We start from the raw sequence: 20,982 nt of genomic DNA on the forward strand, positions 1-20,982 counted from the left end.
TTCCTGTTGCTTTCTTCTGCAGCCTTGTATCTTTCTCTGCTAGAAGCTGTTTCTGAAACACCAGTCTTAYAGGGAAACATTAGCAGCTCCAGAAGAGGGGTGCACAGGAAAGCCAAGGAAATTTCTCTGTTCTCCTTCAGCTTAGGTACATTGATCAGCAGGAAAGGGGTTGATAAGGAGATGGTTAGAGGGCACTGAAATTCCTGTGGGAAAGGTTCTGATGACCTATTTAAAAGCCAAGATCTCAGATGGCTTTGCAAGGTTAAGTAGATAGCAATGTTTCTGTTCTCCAGAAGCAGGAATGGAGGCCAGTCTTTCTGAATGCGAACACCTAAAAGCTGTCAGGTGCTGAGGTCTCTGTGTAGATGGCCGAGAAAGTGACTTCTGTTTAGGAGAACAAACACAGAACTGTCTTTGTGCTCAAAAATTGAGTAGCCAGTGTGAAGAACGTTGGAGGACATGTTCAAGAAATGATCCCACGATCATAGGTTCTTTCTGTATTGTCCTAATACAACTTCAGGAGAGGGACAATGCTGCTTTATAGATGTCAGATATGGAGACTGGACTGGGATCTAGTTCCATCCCTCAAGATGGGAATACTCCACTTTCCCCTCAAAATGGGTTCATTTTAGCATTTACTCTTTGCAAAACATATATTCATTGGATCTAGATGTGATTTATCTGGCAGTGTTTAGACATCTGACAATTTCTCTGTGTGGACATGAAGGGAACTCGAGGTGCTCAAAATGAGATGTTTGTACTGTAGATCTCTAGAGATGGTTTGGGTAAGTGCTGTTCTTGGCATTTTTTAGGTCTTATCAAGGATAGTAAGTGTCATAAAGAGCTATGCTTGTAAAGGGGTTTTAAAAGCATTTTCAGTCTGATGAAGCTGTCATCATCACCTGAACAGCATCAACATCTTTAGTAACAGCTGAATGTCTAGGGAGCACATTTTGCCTCTGAGGTCCTCTGGAGATCAACAGGCATTTGTAGGCAGAGTTATAAACCTGGTGAAGATGGCACAACCTGGAGGTGTCAGATTTTCATTGTGGGGTTTGTGTCTATTTATCTGGCAGCCAAGAGAGGTAATGCCATGACCAAGGATGGTTTCCTGATGTACCTGCTGTCCGATGATGGGAATATATTCAACTCGTCTCACAGTAAAGTTTACCAGGACATGACTCAACCTCTCAGTCACTACTTGGTGTCATCCTCACACAATACCTATCTCATGGAAGACCAGCTGACAGGTCCAAGCAGCACAGAAGCCTATATCAGGTAACGTGTGTGTGTGTGTGTGTATGTGTGTGGACACAAGATGCAATTATACTATAGGTGCAAGAGGACCAAGAAGCAATCTCTAACCCTGAGATGAAGCAGTGTACACTGGTTTGTGTTCATATTAGAGTGAGCTGTTTCTAGACCAGGTTGGCCATGTCTGCATTACATAACACTTTATCTTACATCTCTGCTGGGCCCCATGTGGTGTCCTGACTATAAAGCATACAATTACTACATTCTTTGTGTCTTTTTTTTTTTCATTTTAAAATATCTGCAATAATATGGGGGTTGGATTGCAGCCCTGTAGCGTGGTGTTTTCCAAGTGTGAAGCTGAGGGAGTCTATTGTATGCCACAGAATATGGCATGAGATCATGTGTGCTAAGGGTTTATAGGATGCAAAGACTTCTGGGATAGAGCTGGAGGACTGTGTAGGGAATGGAAGGAGCCAAAAATGATGCATACTACTATAATGTTAATGATCCATATTGCCTTTTGGGAGTAGTTCCTGGCATGAACCATCCCTAGAACCCTGCTGAGGTTTATCTTGGAGAAAACTAGCTGGAGTGGTCCACAAAAAGGGCTGGGATGTGAGCTAATGAGACAGTGTGGGTGATCAAGAAGCTCCTGCATGATTCCTCTTTAGCAGTTTAGATGCTCCCACAGCATCCCTGGACAGAATATTAGGTGTTGCCTACTTCTGACCTTAATGATGAATGCTGTGTCTGACAACTTGTGGCCAGAGGTTTGCGGTGGCTTCCATTAACTTGCGCAACTACCTTATCTTCCTACTGCTATGATCTATACTCTTCACTGTTATTTAGTGAGACAAAGTTTCCTTATAAGCAAGCTGGTGACTGCAGTTCTTCCTTTGCTTATTACTTATCTGATTCTCAGGAAATGACGACTATCTAGAGTCATAAGCTTAAAGAATAGAGAGTGAAATCTGACACCAGTTGCTTTTTCGTTAGCTGTATGAATTCATCTTGCAGTATCTGAAAATTATGGAATTATGTTTTGGCTATAAAAAAAGATCCCATGACTCTTATTGCAATGAGTCAAAGGAGATGTGTTATCTGAAATGTACAAGGAGTTGCTGTAAAAGAGACAAAATGACCTTCTAGAGAGAGAGGTCCATATAGGGGGAATTACATTTGAAAGGAAATGAAAATGCAAGTGTGGATATTTACAGGCAGGACTTTCCAAAGGGAAATTCAGTCTGTAGACTCAATTCAGCACACTGGCTCTCAGCAATCTTCCCAGGTGTCATTGCAGAATTCCCACAGCTCCCTCCCTGACAGCTCCGAGGATTCATCCCCCATGTCTTATCAGATCTAGATGAAGAAGGCACATCATCCAGGCTCTTTGAGCTGGCTTCTAAGGCTGACTTTGACCTGCTGTCTTTCTTCCAATGCATCATTTCTTCATTTTCTCTTCATGATCTTTGGGCACAGTCTTTGAGCACAGATATGAGTGTCCTTTCTCACCTGGCACTCACTATGTCTCCTTCACTGCCAATTACCTTGGACTTCCATGACCTCTGTTCTCAGATCCCTTGTATGCTTTCCTTGCTTGGCCTTGAGCTCTCTTCACTGACTCTGAACTCTCCTGATTCCACCCTTTCTCCATCTGCTTTTCCATTTTTCCAAGCTCCTCTTTTCTCCCTGGATCCCCAAGCTCCTCGTCAGGCTTCCCAGGAAATACCTCTGCCGATACAGTCTCATTTTGAAAYGGAGGGGAAGGTTTAAAACCCAACCACTTCCGTTCTTTGTTTCCAGAGCCCTCACCAAAGGCTGCCGCTGTGTGGAACTGGATTGCTGGGACGGCCCTAACTCAGAGCCCATCATTTATCATGGCTACACTCTCACCTCCAAGATCCTCTTCAGTGATGTCATTAAGGCCATCAAGAACTATGCTTTCAAAGTAAGGATGAGGGAACTCAGACCCTCTAAGATTTCTCATGTTGCACTGTTCAAGACTGATAGCATGTCTCTGCCCTTGAAGCAGAGACCATAAAAAAATAAGTCTGCACCTTAGCATTTCTCATGGGTAGAAGATGTGTCCTGTCTGGGCATCCATGTTCTGCCTTCTTCGGAGATCCATTTCTGGGAGTTACTGGTTAGGCAGCGCATTGTCTGGGTCTGAGTGTGAATCTGTACCAGCACTAGCTGGACCCTGGACCCCACAGCAATGAAAATAATGCCCAATATCTTGAACAACTACTTATGTGGTGGGAAGTGCAAACAGGCCTGTGGTTTGCTTGGYTTTTATATCTCAGAGTATGTCCCTAGTTTAGGTGCATCTTCATTGGAGGGATAGATATGAATGACTGCTTCTATCCTGCATTAAAATAAACAAGCAGGCCTGGAGTCTTATATGGCAGCGCTGGGTGGCAGCCTTCACAAAACTTTGGGTCTGCCCAGACTCTCTGGGTTTTCTGCTATTTTTCTTCAGTACAATTGAGTTGAGACCTACACCAAGTTTCCTTCAGGGCTGCAATGACAATGACAATGTCTTCAGCAAATGTCTAGGGGGTTACAGGGAACTAGATCAGGCCTATGCATGAAAGGAGGAAGGATTCAGTGGAGTGAAATCTTGGCCACCTAAGGATCTGAGCAAACCTAGTGATTTACAAAGCCTCCCTTCCAGTCCTTGCTCTGAGGTAGGGAGGTGCTCATATCCGTGGTGCAGGTGGAGAACGGTGGCACAGGGAGCTTCGTCAAAGTGCCCTGGGAAGTCTGTGGCAGGCAGCTCATCCCAACCCACTGCCCTGTCCGTAAGATTGTCATTTTTGGAAGGCATCAACAGAGATCTGAGTAGCTACACTGCAGCTAAATATATCATTTTTAATAAATGCTCATTTTAGCAGAATTCTAGACACTGCTATTGACACTTTTCCAGAGAAAATGTACCTTTTAAAACTTCTAGAAGCACTGGGGTTTATAACAATTGCTATAGATTGATGAAATTGCAGATTTCACTGATGGTGGATGTTGCTGTCTTGTTCTAGACCTCTCCATACCCTGTCATCATCTCCCTGGAGAACCACTGCAGCCTTGACCAGCAGAAGGTCATGGCTCAGCACATGACGACAATCCTGCAGGACATGCTCTTGGTCGCACCAGTTGATGGAAACAAATCCCACTTCCCCTCCCCAGAGGTGAGCGAGGCCRCTCTAGCACTTTCTGCCTGCTGAGGGTGGGACAAGAGACAGGTACATCTTCTTGCTGGGCCTTTGGGTCACCAAGTTGGGGAGAATATGCCTGAGGCTGGAGGGAGGTGCCCTTGCAGAAGAACAAAGCTTGCTGAGGGTAGCAGTGGAACAAGAAATAGGAGTATCTAGAAATAGCTGGCACACATCAAGCCATGTTGCTCTTTGCTTGCTGTATAAGGTTTCAGAGGAGACATCCCTGAGGGACTGAGGACATTTCTGGTCCATTTACCGAGGCCAGGCAATGCACTTAGTCCCTTGAGGAGGTTGCTTTTGTGGGTTGTCCCAGGGCAGCTGAGTACTGAGGATCTGTCTTGGATCACCACAAAGCTGAATAGGACCTTCTTCAGGCTAATCATCTGAAGCACGGTTAGGTTACTGCACGTGCAGGGAAGATTAACTGTGGATACAACCTAAGTGGATACAAGTTGTCTCTGTGTTTCTGATGTGATGAGACTGGACACTGCCTGATTCCCTGGTGGGTGAGCAGTTTTGCTCTGTGCTAATGGACGCAGCATATGCTCCCCTCTTCCTTTAATGCCTTGGATACTCTGCTGTGAAGACCCGGACTGGTAATTAGGGAGCGGTAAGGAGTGCAAGGACAGCTATGATTGCTTGTCCCTCAAAGCCCMAGGGAAAAAAACACAGGTGGTCTCAAACTGCATCAAGAGCAGAACATCATCCCACTGAGAATGGCCTGGAGTGGGACAGTGGTGGGTATGGCAGCAGAGCTGTGCTGCCTGTGGAGATGTCCTTGGAGGACAAGGGGAGGCAGGAGGTTGCATGGAGGTCAGATGCCCCCATGATCCCGGTGAACCAGGGTGGCCATGAAGCTGAGAAGCCGAGCTCGGACCCTGCGGGTGGAAGGAGAGATATAGCCCTCAACAGGGTTCCACCACTATAAAATTATTRCCTGACAATTAGAGAGAAATTGGAAATGGAATCTTGATATGAAAAAACAATTGTTTAAAAAAAACCCCACAATGTACTGTGTGCCTGTTTCCACCCTTTTTTTTTTTTTCCTTTGTTCTCTCCTAGGCACTTTGCAGAATCAGGCTTGTGTGAAAGTAGTTGCGGTTCCCTTTAAATTGCATTTCTTTATTAGAGAAATGATTTGCCAAAAAATAGACAAGAATGCTTAGCTGGAGCTGGAAGGAGTTTGTGGGTGGGATAAAGCTGGCAGTCAGCAGGGGAGAAAAGGGAGGGAAAACAGCCTGTTCTCCCTCTCCCTTTTTCTCTTTTCCCTTTCTGACTTTCCCCTTTTGTTTGGGAGTGTTGCACCCCACTTGATACAATGCCTAGCACAGAGGGMAGCTGATCTGTGTTGGTCCCTAGGCACCAGTGCAATAAATAGGATGAATCATAATTTTTGATGCTGTTGCTTCAGCAGGAGCTTTACACTGACACAGACAAGTTGCCTCCTTTTAAGCAGTGATTGTCCCAGGGTGAGGATACACCCAGCATGGAGACAGGTCTCTGCAGGCTATTACTGAGTTGGAAAATCAAAGCATTAAGTGTCACTTCCTGGCTTGTTATTTATCCTCAGTGCAGGATAAGTGCAGGAAAGCTGCTGACAACTTTTCAATGCACTGTTAATGCTTTGTAGGTCAGGGGARTAATATAAAAAAAGAAAGGAGAAAAACATCAAAGAGAAACGTGTGATGTGTGTACAGGAATGACCCCAGCCTCCCAAAGATGTTTTTCTCATTCTTGTGCTCAACTAACCTGCTGCTCTGCTTGCCCAGATGGACATGTGGCTCCAGCTGGAACAAAAGGGCCTGGATCTACCTTAGTGAATGGATCTGGGCTAATATGCTCCAGTGGAGGGATTGATCCATTTAGTTTAAAAAGAGAAGAGTTGCCAATGCAGTGAACAATACTTTTTCCTCTGGTACTTTTCCTCTGCCTGACTGCCATGTGAAGCAGAAGAGTGTGAAGGGTTAAATTGCTGACTGTTTGTGGAAAGTACTTTGAACCTGAAACACTATGGAAAAAAAAACAAMAAAAAAMYYYTKGGKTTTYCMMYTYCYTKKWAARSYKGSMWKGGRRRARRMYKRRRRRAWKKWAWWTTTTTTTTTTTTTTTTAGAAAAAGGGTGGGATCTGCCACTGGGAAGAGGGCTATAAAGCTGTAAATAGAAGCAGGCAAAGCATTGCTGCAGAGTATGTTAGCAGGACAGTATCAGTAATTAAAGGAAGATCGACACAGTTTGTATTCACACTAATGACTCTCACTGCAGCCCAGGGCAGGCATCTGATTTATTAGGGTCTGTGCATGAACAGATGGCTGGGCTACACAGAGATATCTAAATATCCCCCTTAAATCACTGTCTTTAAGTCCCAATAACAAATTTGAGACCTATATGATGAAAGATCAAAAGCCACAGAAAAGCTACAGGAAAGCTTTGGGGCAGCACCAGGGTCCTGGGGGAGAGCTGCTCCGATCTCTGCTGCTGACTGCTTGTTGCAGGTCCTTCTGCCCATCCCTGCTCTGCACAGAGGTCTGCCAGGGCCCTTTCCCCACATCCTTGCCTTCTAGCTAGAAATGAGACAGAAAACAACACTGGAATGAGATTAAAACAGCTGCCAGCATTGCATGCAGCTTCCAGCACAATGGAAGTCCAAGAGCCCTCTATACTCTTTGTGTTGGACTTCCTTGTTCACAATGAGGGTGGCTCTTGGACTTAACAGACTTGCTTTGGTAGGGCGACCTTGAGCTCCCCACTCTGGAACCCCAGTGCAGTGACCTCAGAAGGGCTCTGTCTCCCCATCCCCCTGTAGAAAGGCTTGTGGCTGCAGACTCCGCCATCCCATACCTCCACCATCCCACCAGCCGTCCCATTGATCATGTCCATTGCTGCTTCTGGTGCCCCCATTCAGCATCGCTTTGAGCCACTTATCTTTGAGCTATTTCCAGTGTAGCAGTGGCATCACAGGGCTCGGCACAACTGACCTGAATACCGGGTTGGTGCCCTGCCCTGCACTGCGCTCATGGCAGTGGAGCAAATGCCTCTAGATTTGGTTCAGCAAAGTCCCAGCCAGCTTCAGCAGCAGGTCTCTAAGTCAGCAGCTGGCCCCAAGAGCCATATACCCAGTCTACTTTTACACCATAGACTGAGGCTGTTGAGTGGAACCCCCCCAGTAAGACATATGCTGTCCTCGTTCAGAGTGTGGCTTTCAGGCCTAGAGCTGATAGAGCTGTGGTATGAATTATGCATCTGGTCTACATATCTCCTTATGAACATGAACTTGTTAATCCTCACAGCTTCTCTGAAATCTAGGGAGACGTATTTTTTTTTCCTGAGAGTGGGGTGTAAGGTAGCACTGCTCAGACCCTGTATATCCCTGTACTTGAGCAAGTCACTTTGGGATCCCTTTGAGAACTAGTTAATATAACCAGGGGAGTCTGAGGTGTGATTCACCTCCTCCTAAGTGGTTGTCTAAATAGGCCAGATGAATCACACCCCAGAAGTATTTAGTTCTGTCTGTTGACTCTAAAGGAGGTGTTGAAAGAACAGAAAGTTTGATGAGGTGGATCCCTTTAACAAACAAACCTCCACTCCCACCAAGATTAAAGTTGGAAATCAGGGCCTTGCCATGGGAACATGGCTTACAGGTTGCTGCTAGGGGTCAGATACTTTCAGGTAGGAGAAACACATGTGTGCAGATCTTTTAAAATACTCTGCTCGTAGCAGCTTTGCTGCTTCTGATAAAATAAACAGAGTTTTGATTTAAGATGGTTGCCATGCCTCAAATCCCAGACTCCCAAAGGGAGCAAAGCCAGGTGTCAGAATCATTGCCCTTGCAGAGCTGAGCTTGCTTGGTGAGCAGGTGGGCAAGCAAGGGAGCTTTGCTTGCGGAGAACTAAGGCAATAAGACTTACAGGCCATATAAGAAAGGGCAAGAGATGCCCCTGTTCCAGCAACGACCATACTATACGTTCCTGGTTCAGTGTCCTTGTAGCCATTACCATTGTCTTAGGTTGTATTTGACCTAGTGCTTGCCACAGGCAGTTGGAATAGCTTTATGGTCTACTTGGAGAATATTTGCTGAGTACTTCGGGAATGCTCGTGCTTCTCCCTGAGACAAAGGATCTGCTCAACAGAGCTGAACTGATGAACTGACTGTCTTTCCCCTCAGGCTAAGTTAGGCCAGAAGTACTTAATATCACATGAAGGAAAACCAAGAGAGCTAAAATGAGTGTGTGTGTGTGTGCTTCTGCCTGTGTATATTTATTGATTTAAAACCTCGTTAAAGGAGATAAGCTCTGAAATTTAGGACTTTGCTTCCTGCTACCCCTATTAAATGAGGGAGGATAATGCTTAGCACTGGCAGCTTCTGCAGGGTGAATTTGGTGCAATGCTGCTATAGAACAGCACCTTCTGCAGGAAATGGAGATGAAAACAATCTGTTTTGGGGTGAATCTCACCCCTCTGAAAGGAGATTGCATGGGAACCAGTAAGCTAATGCATCTTATCTTGGGTCTGGTGGCACATGGACTGCTCTCCCTCATAGGCATGGTGGAAGTCACCTGCACTAGGGTATATTAAACCTTTGCGATGCAACAGGACTGCCTTAGGTTTCAAGGCCAGAGGGGACCACTGTAATCACCATATTGAGCATCCTGTCTAACAGCCCAGGCTGACCGGTGTCCGTGGGTAAGAGCAGCACTGAGGACCTGTTATCTGAGTGATTTGGGACAACAGACCCACTGCTGGCAGTCCTGGTATGGGCTGTGGTTAGGGGCCGAGGTGAAGGCCACCTTGCTGTGCCGTCCCTGCTGATGTTACTCAGCCACCTAGGGTAGGTCTGTGCCAGAAATTACACCTCCCACTTGCTGGACAGATAGTCTGTCCTAAATTGTAATAGCTTAAAAAGGGTTAGTATTCCATTTGGTAATAGTGAATCAAACAACCTGCCCCAAACACCTTTTATCCCTAGTTTTCTAGTGCTGGACTGTGAAATGAAGACTGGTAAAGTTATTGAAACCCCTTAGGGGACATTAGAAAGCAGAAGCAGAGAATAATAATGTATAGCATGGTGCTGTCTACAGCCCATAAAGGAGTAGCAGTGCTTCTCTGCGTCCCCCCACCAACTCAGCCCCCCCAGGCCAGTCTACCCAAAGTGTTGAATGGAGCCTGGAAATTTGCAGAGAGCTGGATTTCACTGGCTGCCAGTGGGTGTTGTGGAAGGACAGAGAAGAGCTGGATCCTGAGAGCAGGAAAGATGGGATGTGGATGCAATCCACAGACTGGCAGTTTTGAAGTGAAACTTGAAGATGAGCCATTATATCTCCCATCTGTGCATGTGAAAAAGCAAGGCAAAACTCTGCTTAGAAGAGGGCTGAGGAGTTGGGCTGGCTGAGGATTGCCTGGATGTGGGGAGGAGGACACTGCTATACTCTGAATGCTTTTGACCTTTTCTTCCAGTCAGTCATTGTCCAGTAATGGGTAGCCTCYTCCCAGATGCCTTTGTGCAGCTTTTGAGTGACAGGGAAAGTGCCCCAATGTAAACACATCATTTGTGGTAACTGAAGGAAAATGCTCTTGGCTGCTTCTGCAGGTGCCAGGGTCAGATTTCAGCCCAAACCAAACTTTATGCATAGCTTGGCTGGGCAGTGAGGAGTCAGGCTGATCTGCTGAGACATGATGCCGTTTGCTTGCACACGCCAAGAGGGAATAGCGTTCTTCAAAAATCTGTGTTGCTTTAACGAAGATCCTTGGTTTTCCACAGCCCTGTCATTTGAGAACAATGAGGCCTGTTTCTTTTGCTGCGGTGGAAGGGGCAAATATAGGATGTCACTGAGAGAAGGGAGAACGTGTTACATATAGACTGAGGGATTGTATTGGCTAATTCTGAGATTGCATTTTGCTGGAGTAAGCAACACTGTCCATAGCCAGGAGTACCAAAAGTATCCATGTGCCAGTGGGAATCACAGGAAGCTGAAGGAGGGCTCCTGGGCTGAATTAACTGGTTTTGAGGCATACCTCATTCCCCTGGAGACAGCCTCTGGGCAGTCACCCTTTTCAATATTGCTCCCTGCTGCCTCATTTGGGTTCAGAGTCAGCCCTCTCAAGGGTTCAGCCTTGCTTCAGCAGTCAGATCTGGTGCAAGTGCTGGGTCACGGTGGTGGTATGTTTGTATGAGAGCATCATGTGCTATCAGCATGTTCCTGGCACTGGAGTCATGCTGTTTTTCCACTTCACCTGGAGGTTTCATGTAGATATTGAAAGAGGCTGGAGAGAGCTGATTCAGCACAAGAAATGTGCTCCTTGGATTAGGCAAGCAGCCAGCTGTGTTACACTGGCATATGCTGATCTATGCAGGCTGAGCACCCACCACCCAAGGTTTTGTTTTGTTTAAAGGCAGCCTGGCCGAGCTGTGCAAAAGCTTCAGTGCTACCCTTGAACTTATGGAAGTGGGCGAGGAGAAAGTGAATCCCCTGCAGCTCCTCTCCAGTAGGGTACCAGGGATTCACACTCGCTCACAGGCCTCCTGTTGCTTACGGCTTAATACCACTTCTCAGCAGCTGATCTCCAGGACCGTTGCTTCTAAAATGCCTTTTAAGCCCCTAAGTGTTGTCAGGGTTATTGTTTGTGTCACACCATGGTAGCAGTGATGGAGGAGTCCCTCACAGAAGAGGAGTTATCTTTGGGAGGGGTCTGGTTTGGGAATGTTTCCTTAGGTTGTCAACACTCTCAGATTTTACCTACAAGCTCCCATACATATTAAAATGCCTTGTGTGCTAGGTACAAGGCACCTGTCCAGAACTTAATGGACCTATCCCCATTAAACAGCCTAGTGATGCACAGGGCTGTACTGCTTCAGTCCCTGCATGGATCTCACAGCTTCCCAAGTTGTGTAGTGTTTATATTCATACATTGCAGAGGCTGATTTGTATCCATACAGAAGAGTCAGTAACGGTGCCATGAATAGCTCCCATGAGTCCAGACCTCCAGATTTGCCCCTGTTCACTGGGCCACATTCAATTTTGAAAAAAAAAAAGATATTTTTCTGGCCTTTAGTAGCACTGATGTTTAGGTCATTGTGTTGATGGGATGGACCGTCTGTACCAGAGGGGGATCAATGAGCTATCTGGGGTTTTCAAATTCATGGCTGTGGTCTCAGGGGCTGGACAGAGGCAGGGCAAAGCTTCAGCAGAAGAACAGAACTACTTTTTACCTGTATCTGTGGAAAATAATCAGGGACAGATGAAACTCCAAAGGGCCCTGGCCCTGATTACAGCTCAGGAGTTGTTATCCCTTGCTCCTTCAGAGCAGGTCAGAATCTTTTCTAACTGCCAGCTGTTTTGTCAATGTTTCCTGGTGCAGCAATTAAAAGGGAAGATCCTTGTGAAAGGGAAGAAGCTGAGCAGGCAAGAGGATCCCACTGGAACAAATGGGAACAATAACCTGGAGGCTGAGGATGTCTCTGATGAAGATGAAGCGGCTGAAATGGAAGATGAATCTGTAAAGACCGAAGTAGAGCAGAAGGGGAAGGTGAGTCAAAGACATAACTGAGTTCCTGAATTTTGGAGACCTGGAAAGGGAGAAAGAGCTATAAACTGGATTTTTGCCTGTTGCAGAAGGTTTGAAGTTCTGGGGAAATCCCACCTGTTTGCCTATTTCATGCCTTATGGTGGCAAACCACTTTCTAGGTGGGCTTTGTGCCATGATCTAAGAAAAAAGAATTAATTGAAATATACTTTAAATCTGGTCCCATTTAAGCCAGTTTCCAGCATGGTTTCAGCCCCTCAGTTGGGAATAGGGTAGAGCAAATCACTGAAAGCACTGGAGCTAAGGGTCCTGGTCCTTGCTCAGCTTAACGATCTCTGTCCCAGAAACAAGCACAGAGATCTCACAGAGCCATCCAAGCATGAAGGTTGGTTTCTTGTCCTGAAACAAGGTGGAAGGATTGTTTGCCTGGGGTGGACCCTGTAGTATTTATGGAAGCAATGGGGGAGAAGATGTGTGCTCCATCTCTGTCTCATTTTCAGACATCCGTATGTCAGGGCATCATCATGATATTGTTCCCTACCAGAAGCAGGTGTTTATTTGCTCACACTTTGGGAGATACCTGCGTGCTCACTGGTCATGTTTTACTGGCCCTGTGTGGGGGAAAGAGCTACAGAGCTATGAGGAAAGGGTGAAAGGTTACCAAAACAATTGGGATGACTATTTGGGGGAAAGGCTGGCCTTCACACCGGTGTTTCACTTCCCCATGTGAGGACGCTCATTTTTTCAGCCTGCACGTCACTGTGAAAGCCATATACCTTATGGCATATGCCAGATTCATAGGTGGCATAAATGCATTCAGTCCCACTGATGCCAAAGCTGGTTGACATTGCCTCCAGATCCGGTCTGCTCTATGATTTCCCTTGCTGACTCACTTGTTCTTTGAAGGGTTTATTTCATTCTTTGATCTGTAGTCAACAGCGTGTATTATTTTGAAGTTTGTTATTTTCTTTCCTTGTCTGATGGGAGCTGGCAGCTCTTGCTTAATCCTTGCATGAATGAATGTGGCAGTGGAGTAGCAGGAACCAGAGCATTGTGAAAACAACTTGGGTCTTCTTCATTGAAGGCAAACAGGCCCAAGCTCTACGGAGGCCCAAGCATCATTCCCTTACCCTTATTTTCAGGTCTGCATGCTTGGCACCGTGACAGTATGGGAAGTCATTGCTAAAGCTCGGTTGTAAAACTTAGCTACTGGAGGAAGCCATTGGTGCTGAAATACAAGTGATTGTGCAGAAAGCACTAGAAAGGGTGTCCCACCAACACAGTGAGAAAATCCATCTAGAGGACATCATGCAACAAGGGCGTTGGAACAGCAAAGCATCTGCTGTGTGAAATCCATTCTTAGCTCACCAATACAGGCCAGATGGGTTATTCCCACATTTGCAGCCCTAATCACTTGTGAGCTCCAATAGCCAAGCTGTAATAGCCATTCACGTAACAACATGTAAATAACTGCAGAAGGAATGATGACCTAGATGCAGTGAAATATTCTGGATGGTAACACTTGGGAAGCTGGTGTTATCATCGGACAGGTTAATATATGGACTGGTGAAACGTGCCAGTGGTATTCCCAACTGATGCTCCAAGTGGAGGGATTAACAATTTCCATGGAAGGAAAGGGATATGGCAAGGGCAGCCTGCCCCTTTTCTGCTGTTCCTCTGCGCAGGGGTGCTGCTGAGTGTTGATACTGGGCATCCTTTTCAGCTGGAGAGGCTGGAGAAGAGAAGCCCCAGGAATCCCAGACATGACATGATGAGCATTTCTGAGCGGGACTGTAGAAACTTCCCACAGACCTCTTGCTTTCCTGTTTTTAGAGTGACACCTTGAAGCTGGCCAAGGAGCTGTCAGACACAGTTGTCTACTGCAAGAGTGTTCATTTCAATGGCTTCGGAGACCGCAGTCACCCCCGGGCTTTCTGTGAGATGTCATCGTTCTCAGAGAGCAAAGCTCTGAAGCTAGCTCAGGAGTCTGGTATGTACGTTCTGTCCTGGCAAAAGGCTGTCCTTTGTCCCAGTCCCCCATAAAGCGACAGCTAGCAGTAGTCAAGCATGGGGAGATGGCATCCCCAAAGATATAGGTCATAGTCTCTTTGACCAGGCATGTCATGATGAGAAACAGGGAATAACTTTATGTTGTAGAAACTATTACCAAGAAGGGCATTTTACACAGGCAGCTCACATACAGCCAGACCCGCCAGGCAAAGGAGCAGTATATACGGCATTAAGAAGAGAGAAATGTAGTCCTCGTCACTGAAAGGGACATTTTCTTCTTTTTTCTATAGGAAACAGTTTTATTCATCACAACATCAGGCACCTGAGTCGGATCTACCCTGCAGGCTGGAGGACAGATTCCTCCAACTATAACCCTGTCGATTTGTGGAACGTCGGATGCCAGATCGGTGGGTGCAATGGGGGGCTGTGAGAGGGTGAACCTAGCCAGGACACTCATGACCTGGTGTGGTGGGGCCTCAACTGAGGTAGATGTGTGATCTCAAGCCACTTGCTGGCAGAGAGGCTCAGTGGTCACCAGGAGAAATCAGCTCTTCAGTCAGTTCTCGCTGACTTTACATAGGCCATTTTCTGGCCTACCTCATTACTGTTAGAAGAACCTTTTGTGCAAATTAATGAGCGCATCCCTGTGGAAGCACAGTTATTGCCATGTAACATGGAAGGGGCAGGGGGGGAGCCAGGAGATACAGTGACTTATCCAAGAGCATGCAGAAATCTGTGGCAGGGCTGGAAATGAAAGTTAAATCTCTCAAGCCCTAGGGCAGGACCATAACCATAAGGGGCAAGCTGCAGTCTGAGATGTTTCCTGTAGTCAAAGCAGCATGTCTTGTCTGCTCCTGGGACATTGAAACCCCGACAGCATATAGATATCTCCAAGATGTCTGTTAAGTGAAGCATGTTGCAGCTCTCATCCAGGAAACCTGGTGCAGTGAAAAGGGCCAGGCTAGCGGCTGGCATGCTGGGCTCTCTTCTGTGTGGATGCTGGAGGCCTCCCAGCTGTGCCTATACTGTCCCGATGGACGAGAGAAGCTGCAGATGTAGGGCTCCCTCTCCCCCGTCCATGTGGACCTGCATGGGCTGGATGTGCCTGGTAGTGCGTGAATCAGTGGGGTACTGCAGGCCCTGTGGGTAGCACCTATGGACCTGTCCCCCAGCAAGGAGTCTGACCTCAGGAGAGTCCCTGGCAGATGATGTTGCATCTTTCGGGATACACTGAGGCCAGATCTATATGCCTTAAACCAGGCACCTGAATCCTATATATGGGCACCCAAAATAAGATTTTTTCAGAAGCCCTGAGTACTTGCAGAAAAATCAGTATACTGCAGTTACTAAAGCGTGTGCAGAAGTAGAGGAGTGGCTGAAAATGCTTATGGCCTTCAAGTACTGTAGGGTGCCTAGGCCCCAGGACCAAGATAGATTGTCAGCTGTCCTGGAGCCTTCTTTGAGGTGGCTAAAGAGGTTATCACTGCACTTGAGATGTCAGCGGAGTATGGAGTAGGCACTGGAGTCCATATCTCTCCCTATGTGACATTAGTGAGATCATTCCCAGAGCCTGAATCCAGTTTTGACATCCATGCTTTTAAAAGGATGTTGACAAATTGGAAAAGGTACAAGAAATCTGCTTGGTGTTAGGACGTCAGTGAGGCTTGATCTATTTTGGGCAAGTGATAATAAAAATGTCATCTGATCACAGTTTCTGTACTCCTGAATGAAGAGTTCAGATAGTGAAGCGCTCTCCAGTCTAACCAGCAGAGGCATTGATGGCCATAAGGATGGCAAAAGGAGGTCACTATGTTTGGACTGGAAAGGAGGTTTCCTAGTGAGGCTAAGCCAGCAGAGAAACAATCTGAGAGGGATTGTCTGAATTCACTGCAGGAGATAATTCCTTCAGCACAGAAATGAATGGGTTTATTTGAAAGATGAGGTTGTTCAATGGATGATACAAATTCAATGCAGGATGCTCTTTGACCCAGTGGCAGGTGGGAGGACGACTGGGATGGCTGTGTTGGCTCCTTTTGCCTCTAACAGTGCTGAATGTGAGAAATCCTCGGGGAAGCAGGCTGTGAGGGTTGGAGTGTATCACTGCTCTGTGCAGATGGAGAAGCCAATGTTTACATCCATGCAGTGCCATTTTGGGTGAACAGAATGAGTATAAAAAGACTCCCATTGATTTACTTGAAAGTGACTGGTTTTTTTAATTTATGTTGCAGTTGCCCTAAATTTCCAGACAGCAGGCACAGAAATGGATGTCTACCAGGGTCGGTTCCAGGACAATGGGTTTTCTGGGTATGTCTTAAAGCCGGAATTCCTCCGGGATGAGCAAACCAAATTCAATCCAAAATCCATCACAGAAGGAACATGGGGGACAAGGAAGAAGCTTCTGCTTAAAGTAAGAATAGAATTTGGAAAATTGTATCACTAGCATCCACCCTGGGGGGCTGCAGGTTGTACCTTCTCTTTCTGCTGGTCCCATCTGGGCAACGTTATCCTGACCCCACTGATTTCCAACAGTCAGAGTCTCTGCTTCAGTCCTATATGGGCTTCCATCCTCTAGGGACTCATTCACGTGTTTAGTGTTTGACACCAGGAGAGGTCAATGACAGTATCCACTGTACGGGAAGACACAGGCATCTTACAGACATGCAGTCAGCAAACAGTCGCCTCTGCTATTTCCAAGTATCCTCTGATCATTTCAGGGAAGAGTTGGAGAAATTCCTTGTTCCCTGTCCCATGCCCAGCCTGTTGGGCTGAAGAAATGGTCATTAGGTGCTTTGGCTTATTACAACTTCCTCTGAAGGATGTCACAATGCTGACCCTAAAACATCAGCACTAACCAGTCACAACAGGTCCTACACTCCTGCAGAAGGAGAGGAAAGTTTGGCCAGGGAGCCACCCTCCTTCTGACAGCCTGCCCTTTTTCTCTGTTTCCTCTGCAGATCATCTCTGGTCAGCAGCTGCCCAAGGTGAACAAAAGCAAAAACTCCATCGTTGATCCTAAGGTAACAGTTGAGATCCATGGCATTCAACAGGACAACAACAAGAAACAGACCAAAGTCATTGAAAACAATGGTAAGGGAATTTCTTCCATGCTGAGCTCCCTTGGAGGATCACACATGGCAGTGTGTTCCTCACCAAGACCTGCTGCCCTGGGTGCATCCAAGCCTACCCACACTGAAGGGATACATGAGATGCTGTAGGCCTGTTTGAGTTCAGGGACCCTGGTTATAGACTGCCAGTGGTATTAACTAGCTCAACAGATTCATGTCCCTCCAGGTCATCTCCTTCAGGGGTTCATCCACCTTTTGTCCATCCAAGATGTTTGGATGCAGAAATGCCCTACAAAACAACATCAGCCTGAGCCATCTGAGTTGTTTTTATATTGGCTGTCAAAACTGCAGAGTCAGAGCTTTACCCCTATGCACCTGGCTTTGCTCTGGGATGCACTGGTCCTCACTAAGGTCTACTCAAATAAAGCTTCTTATAAGGCTGATTTTTATCCTGAAACAGTCACAGACTCACAAAAGTTTGAAGTTGGAAGGGACCTTGGAGGTGGCTTGTCCAGCCCCTGCTCAGAGCAGGACCAGCCTCACTTGTCAAGTTGCAGAGGGTATTGCCCAGTTGAGTTTTGAATATCTCAAAGGATGGAGATTCGCCATCTTCTCTGGGCAGCTGATCCAGTCTTTGAATGCCCCCATGAAAAAAAGAGTCAGAATTAATCAGAATTTCCTTTGTCACAACTTGTGCCCATTACCCCTCATGCTTTTGCTGCACATCTCTAAGAAGAGCCCGGCTCCTTTTCTGTAAGCAGGTATTGGAAGATGGCAATAACAACCCCTTAGGCTTCTCCTGGCTGAACAAACCCAGCCTCTCCTCATATGTAACGTGGTCCGTGCAAAGGGAGAACCTTTTGCATAGCTCACAGCCCCTGCGTGAGGCAGGAACACTGCATTTGCGCATCCTCTCGGCCAAAGTGGCATTGGTGCTAAATTCACTCATACCAGAATAGCATGGCAGGTGAGGGTGCAAGGCTGTGGCTTCAGGAGCCAGGCTCCAGTCTTACCCAGCACTGACCTTCTCAGAGATCTCTCAGATACTTCACCTCCCCATGGACCCTTTCTTGTCAGTCAAACACAGCTGTGGCTTCCCTCCTATGACTGGGTCCTGTGTGCACCTTAAAGGTTAAGAAAGAAAAGGCAAAAAAAGCCTTACTGCTGATTCTTTTTTTTTTAAATATAATTTAAAATATAATTTTTAAGCTGATTTCATGATTCCTGCTTCTTGGGATAAGCAATTTTTTTCCAAGAATAAAGGGATTCAGGGATAGATGTGTGTTATCTGAACAGTCCAATGGATCTAATTCTGTGAATGGCAGAATAAAATGCTCCAGCTCAGAGCTGGTGTTTCCATGAACCCATCTCAGCACCTTCAGGTGATCTGAAAGACCCTGCCTCCTGTCAAATCGTCGACAGACCCTCCATGACCAGCAGGCTTGGCCTGATGTTTTGCTGTCCTCGGACTGTCATTCCAGACAGGCTATGCTGATGGCAGCAGGGTTTCGAACAGGATGTCCTCTTCTCCTGTGTGTTTCTGGGGAGTGGTTTATTGAAACTTCAGAAAGCGCTCGCTGTGGCCTGGAGAGAGAGTGCACAGCGCTTGCGCTTTGCCTCTCCTCTGACAGTCTTAGCTTTGTTTGCTTTGTAAGTCTGGATTGCGTGTTCCTTATCCATAGCAGAAATGGAGTGAGTCTGGCTCTCTCAGACACTGCCCTTATACGGGGAGAGGTAAAGCATCTTGTTCGCATAGRTGATGGTGTTTTTCACAGATAGACGCTCGTCATCATTAACCCTTTTTGCAGACAGGGGAACCGAGGCACAGAGTAGTAATGGATGGGTGTACCTCGAGCAGTCAATGAGGCATAAACTTGCAGATGCTAGAAGGCCATCACAGTATAAAGGCCCAGCTCTCCCCTCTGTTCTCCCCTGGCCTGGGGCTGTAAAAATTTGTTGCTGGTCCAATGGCTACTTGAGATGCCCTTGTGTAGCAGCTGGTGAGACCCGAGTGCTGAGGTCCACAGTGGGCACATGATTCGTCTGCTGCAAGTTAGGATGTGCTGCAGCCTAAGCTGAAAGCTTTATTAAGACCAGGTAGCAAATCAGTGTCAGAGCTGGGAACAAGGGTCTCAGCACCGCCTGCATGACCTTTGGCATGAATCAGCTTGAACTGGTAGTCAAGCAAAGGCTACATCAGTTTGAAAGCATCTCTAACCTCCATCCTTGTCTGCGACCAGCTCTGATCTCCATCCTTGTCTATGTCGCTCAGGCTTTAACCCGAAGTGGGATGAAGAGTTTACGTTTGACATAGAGATCCCCGAGCTTGCCCTAGTCCGGTTTGTGGTGGAAGACTTCGACATGTCAACCAAGAATGACTTCATCGGGCAGTACACCCTCCCCTTCACTAGTCTGAAGCAAGGTAAGGCCCTGCTCCCAGTTTCTTGCACCCCCTGAGCCCTTCAAAAAGCTCCTGTGTCCTAGTTGAGTTGTTTAGAGCCCATTGCACTGCAGGTCTCAAGAGACCCTCTCTCTGTGGCCTGGACAAGATGGTAAATGGCTTATTGAGCATCTGTTGAACACTGTCTCTGGGGAAGCAGCAGCTAACAAGGGAAGGGGATCTCCCATTGCCAGTGGCCTTGGGCATGTTATGTTCCTGGTGCCTGAAGATGTGCCTGTCTGACCTACCTTTTCTGTGAGGCACCAGGAGCAAAACGCTCAGGGGTGACAGCAGCTACAGAAATGGGAAATGTTATTGCAGGGCCTTGGCAAATGTTAGCAAACGTTTTCCCAACAGGGCTAAAGGCTGCTTTCCATCTATGTCTCTCCTTCCAGGTTACCGCCACATCCATCTTCTAACTAAGAATGGGGACCCATACTCCTCTTCCACCCTCTTTGTGTATATTGATATCCAGGACTGTGATTAGTGGCTCAACTCTTTCTGGGCGCAGTGAATCCCGTTACAGACCTAGAAGGACCTCAGCGTGTGGCATCTCGTGCGACATCTGCCTACAACAGGATCCCGTCAAATCCCCATTGCCTTCTCCGGAGCAGCACATGGTGCCCCATAGGGCCCATGGTGTGAAATAGCCATCGAACCTCTCCCGTCTTGTGTTCTGGAAACATCCTAATGGGGTTGTTGAGATTAATTGTTTTGTACCTGTTCCGCCAATCCAGGCATGTTTTTAGTTCACTTTAATTCATGTGATTTTTAATTCTGCTTTTAGTGAGAGCATAGGGATAGCAAATTACAGCTTTTGGATTGGGTTTGGGCAGACATCTGGACAAAATACCCAACACCTGTGCAAAAAAGAACACCCTGAAACCCAGTGATCAGATACCAGTTGACTTCACACTACTTCAGATGTCAGTCATCCTTTACTATATAAAGTCCCAAACAGGGACAAAAATTCTCCTCTTATCTGTTACAGATTAAAAAAGAAAGCTGCACTACACAGGCCCATGTTATATAACTTGACATTCCTTTTGTATTATAATAAAAAATACATGAACACTACTCTGCCTGTGTGCCTGGCTCTCAGCCAGGTCCCTGTGCATTCAAAGCCTGGCTCGGAGTCTGTGAAGGAGAAAGAGGCCACCGAATGGCAGATTTCCCTCTAACCCGAAGTGAAACCCACTCAAAGAGACCTCAGAGAATGTCTTTTGCAGATGACAGTGGAAATAAATACACTGAACTGACAGTAGGGCTTTTTTTTTAATGCCGTAAATCTTTTTTGTTTGTGTTTTTATAGAAAAAAAAAATGTCTTTTTTAACCATGGAGGAAGTGGCAGTAGAAACCATTTTAAATGTTAGTCTGGTCCCGGTTGCACTATAGGCGTAACTTAGCACAAGCAGACTGAAGTGTTTTGAACAGTAATCCAGTATTTATGGGAAAAGATCTTTTTTTTTCAAAGTACAACTG

General features: G+C 46.6%; 1 protein-coding gene across 1 annotated transcript in view; it reads left to right on the forward strand.

The window, feature by feature from the left end:
• The window catches only part of PLCD1 (phospholipase C delta 1), a 45,433-nt gene extending 25,107 nt beyond the window's left edge, over positions 1-20,326 (forward strand). Inside the window, exons 6-15 of the mRNA XM_026072288.1 lie at positions 1,077-1,278; positions 3,058-3,202; positions 4,290-4,439; positions 11,820-11,987; positions 13,818-13,974; positions 14,285-14,401; positions 16,223-16,401; positions 16,949-17,081; positions 19,332-19,481; positions 19,895-20,326. Of these exons, the coding sequence (XP_025928073.1) occupies positions 1,077-1,278; positions 3,058-3,202; positions 4,290-4,439; positions 11,820-11,987; positions 13,818-13,974; positions 14,285-14,401; positions 16,223-16,401; positions 16,949-17,081; positions 19,332-19,481; positions 19,895-19,986 (1,493 nt within the window). The 3' untranslated portion in view covers positions 19,987-20,326. The remainder of the gene's footprint in view (positions 1-1,076; positions 1,279-3,057; positions 3,203-4,289; positions 4,440-11,819; positions 11,988-13,817; positions 13,975-14,284; positions 14,402-16,222; positions 16,402-16,948; positions 17,082-19,331; positions 19,482-19,894) is intronic.
• Positions 20,327-20,982: the final 656 nt, after the last annotated feature.

The sequence above is a fragment of the Apteryx rowi genome, unplaced genomic scaffold (genome assembly GCF_003343035.1).
Source record: "Apteryx rowi isolate R43461 unplaced genomic scaffold, aptRow1 scaffold_109, whole genome shotgun sequence".
Lineage (NCBI taxonomy): Eukaryota > Metazoa > Chordata > Aves > Apterygiformes > Apterygidae > Apteryx > Apteryx rowi.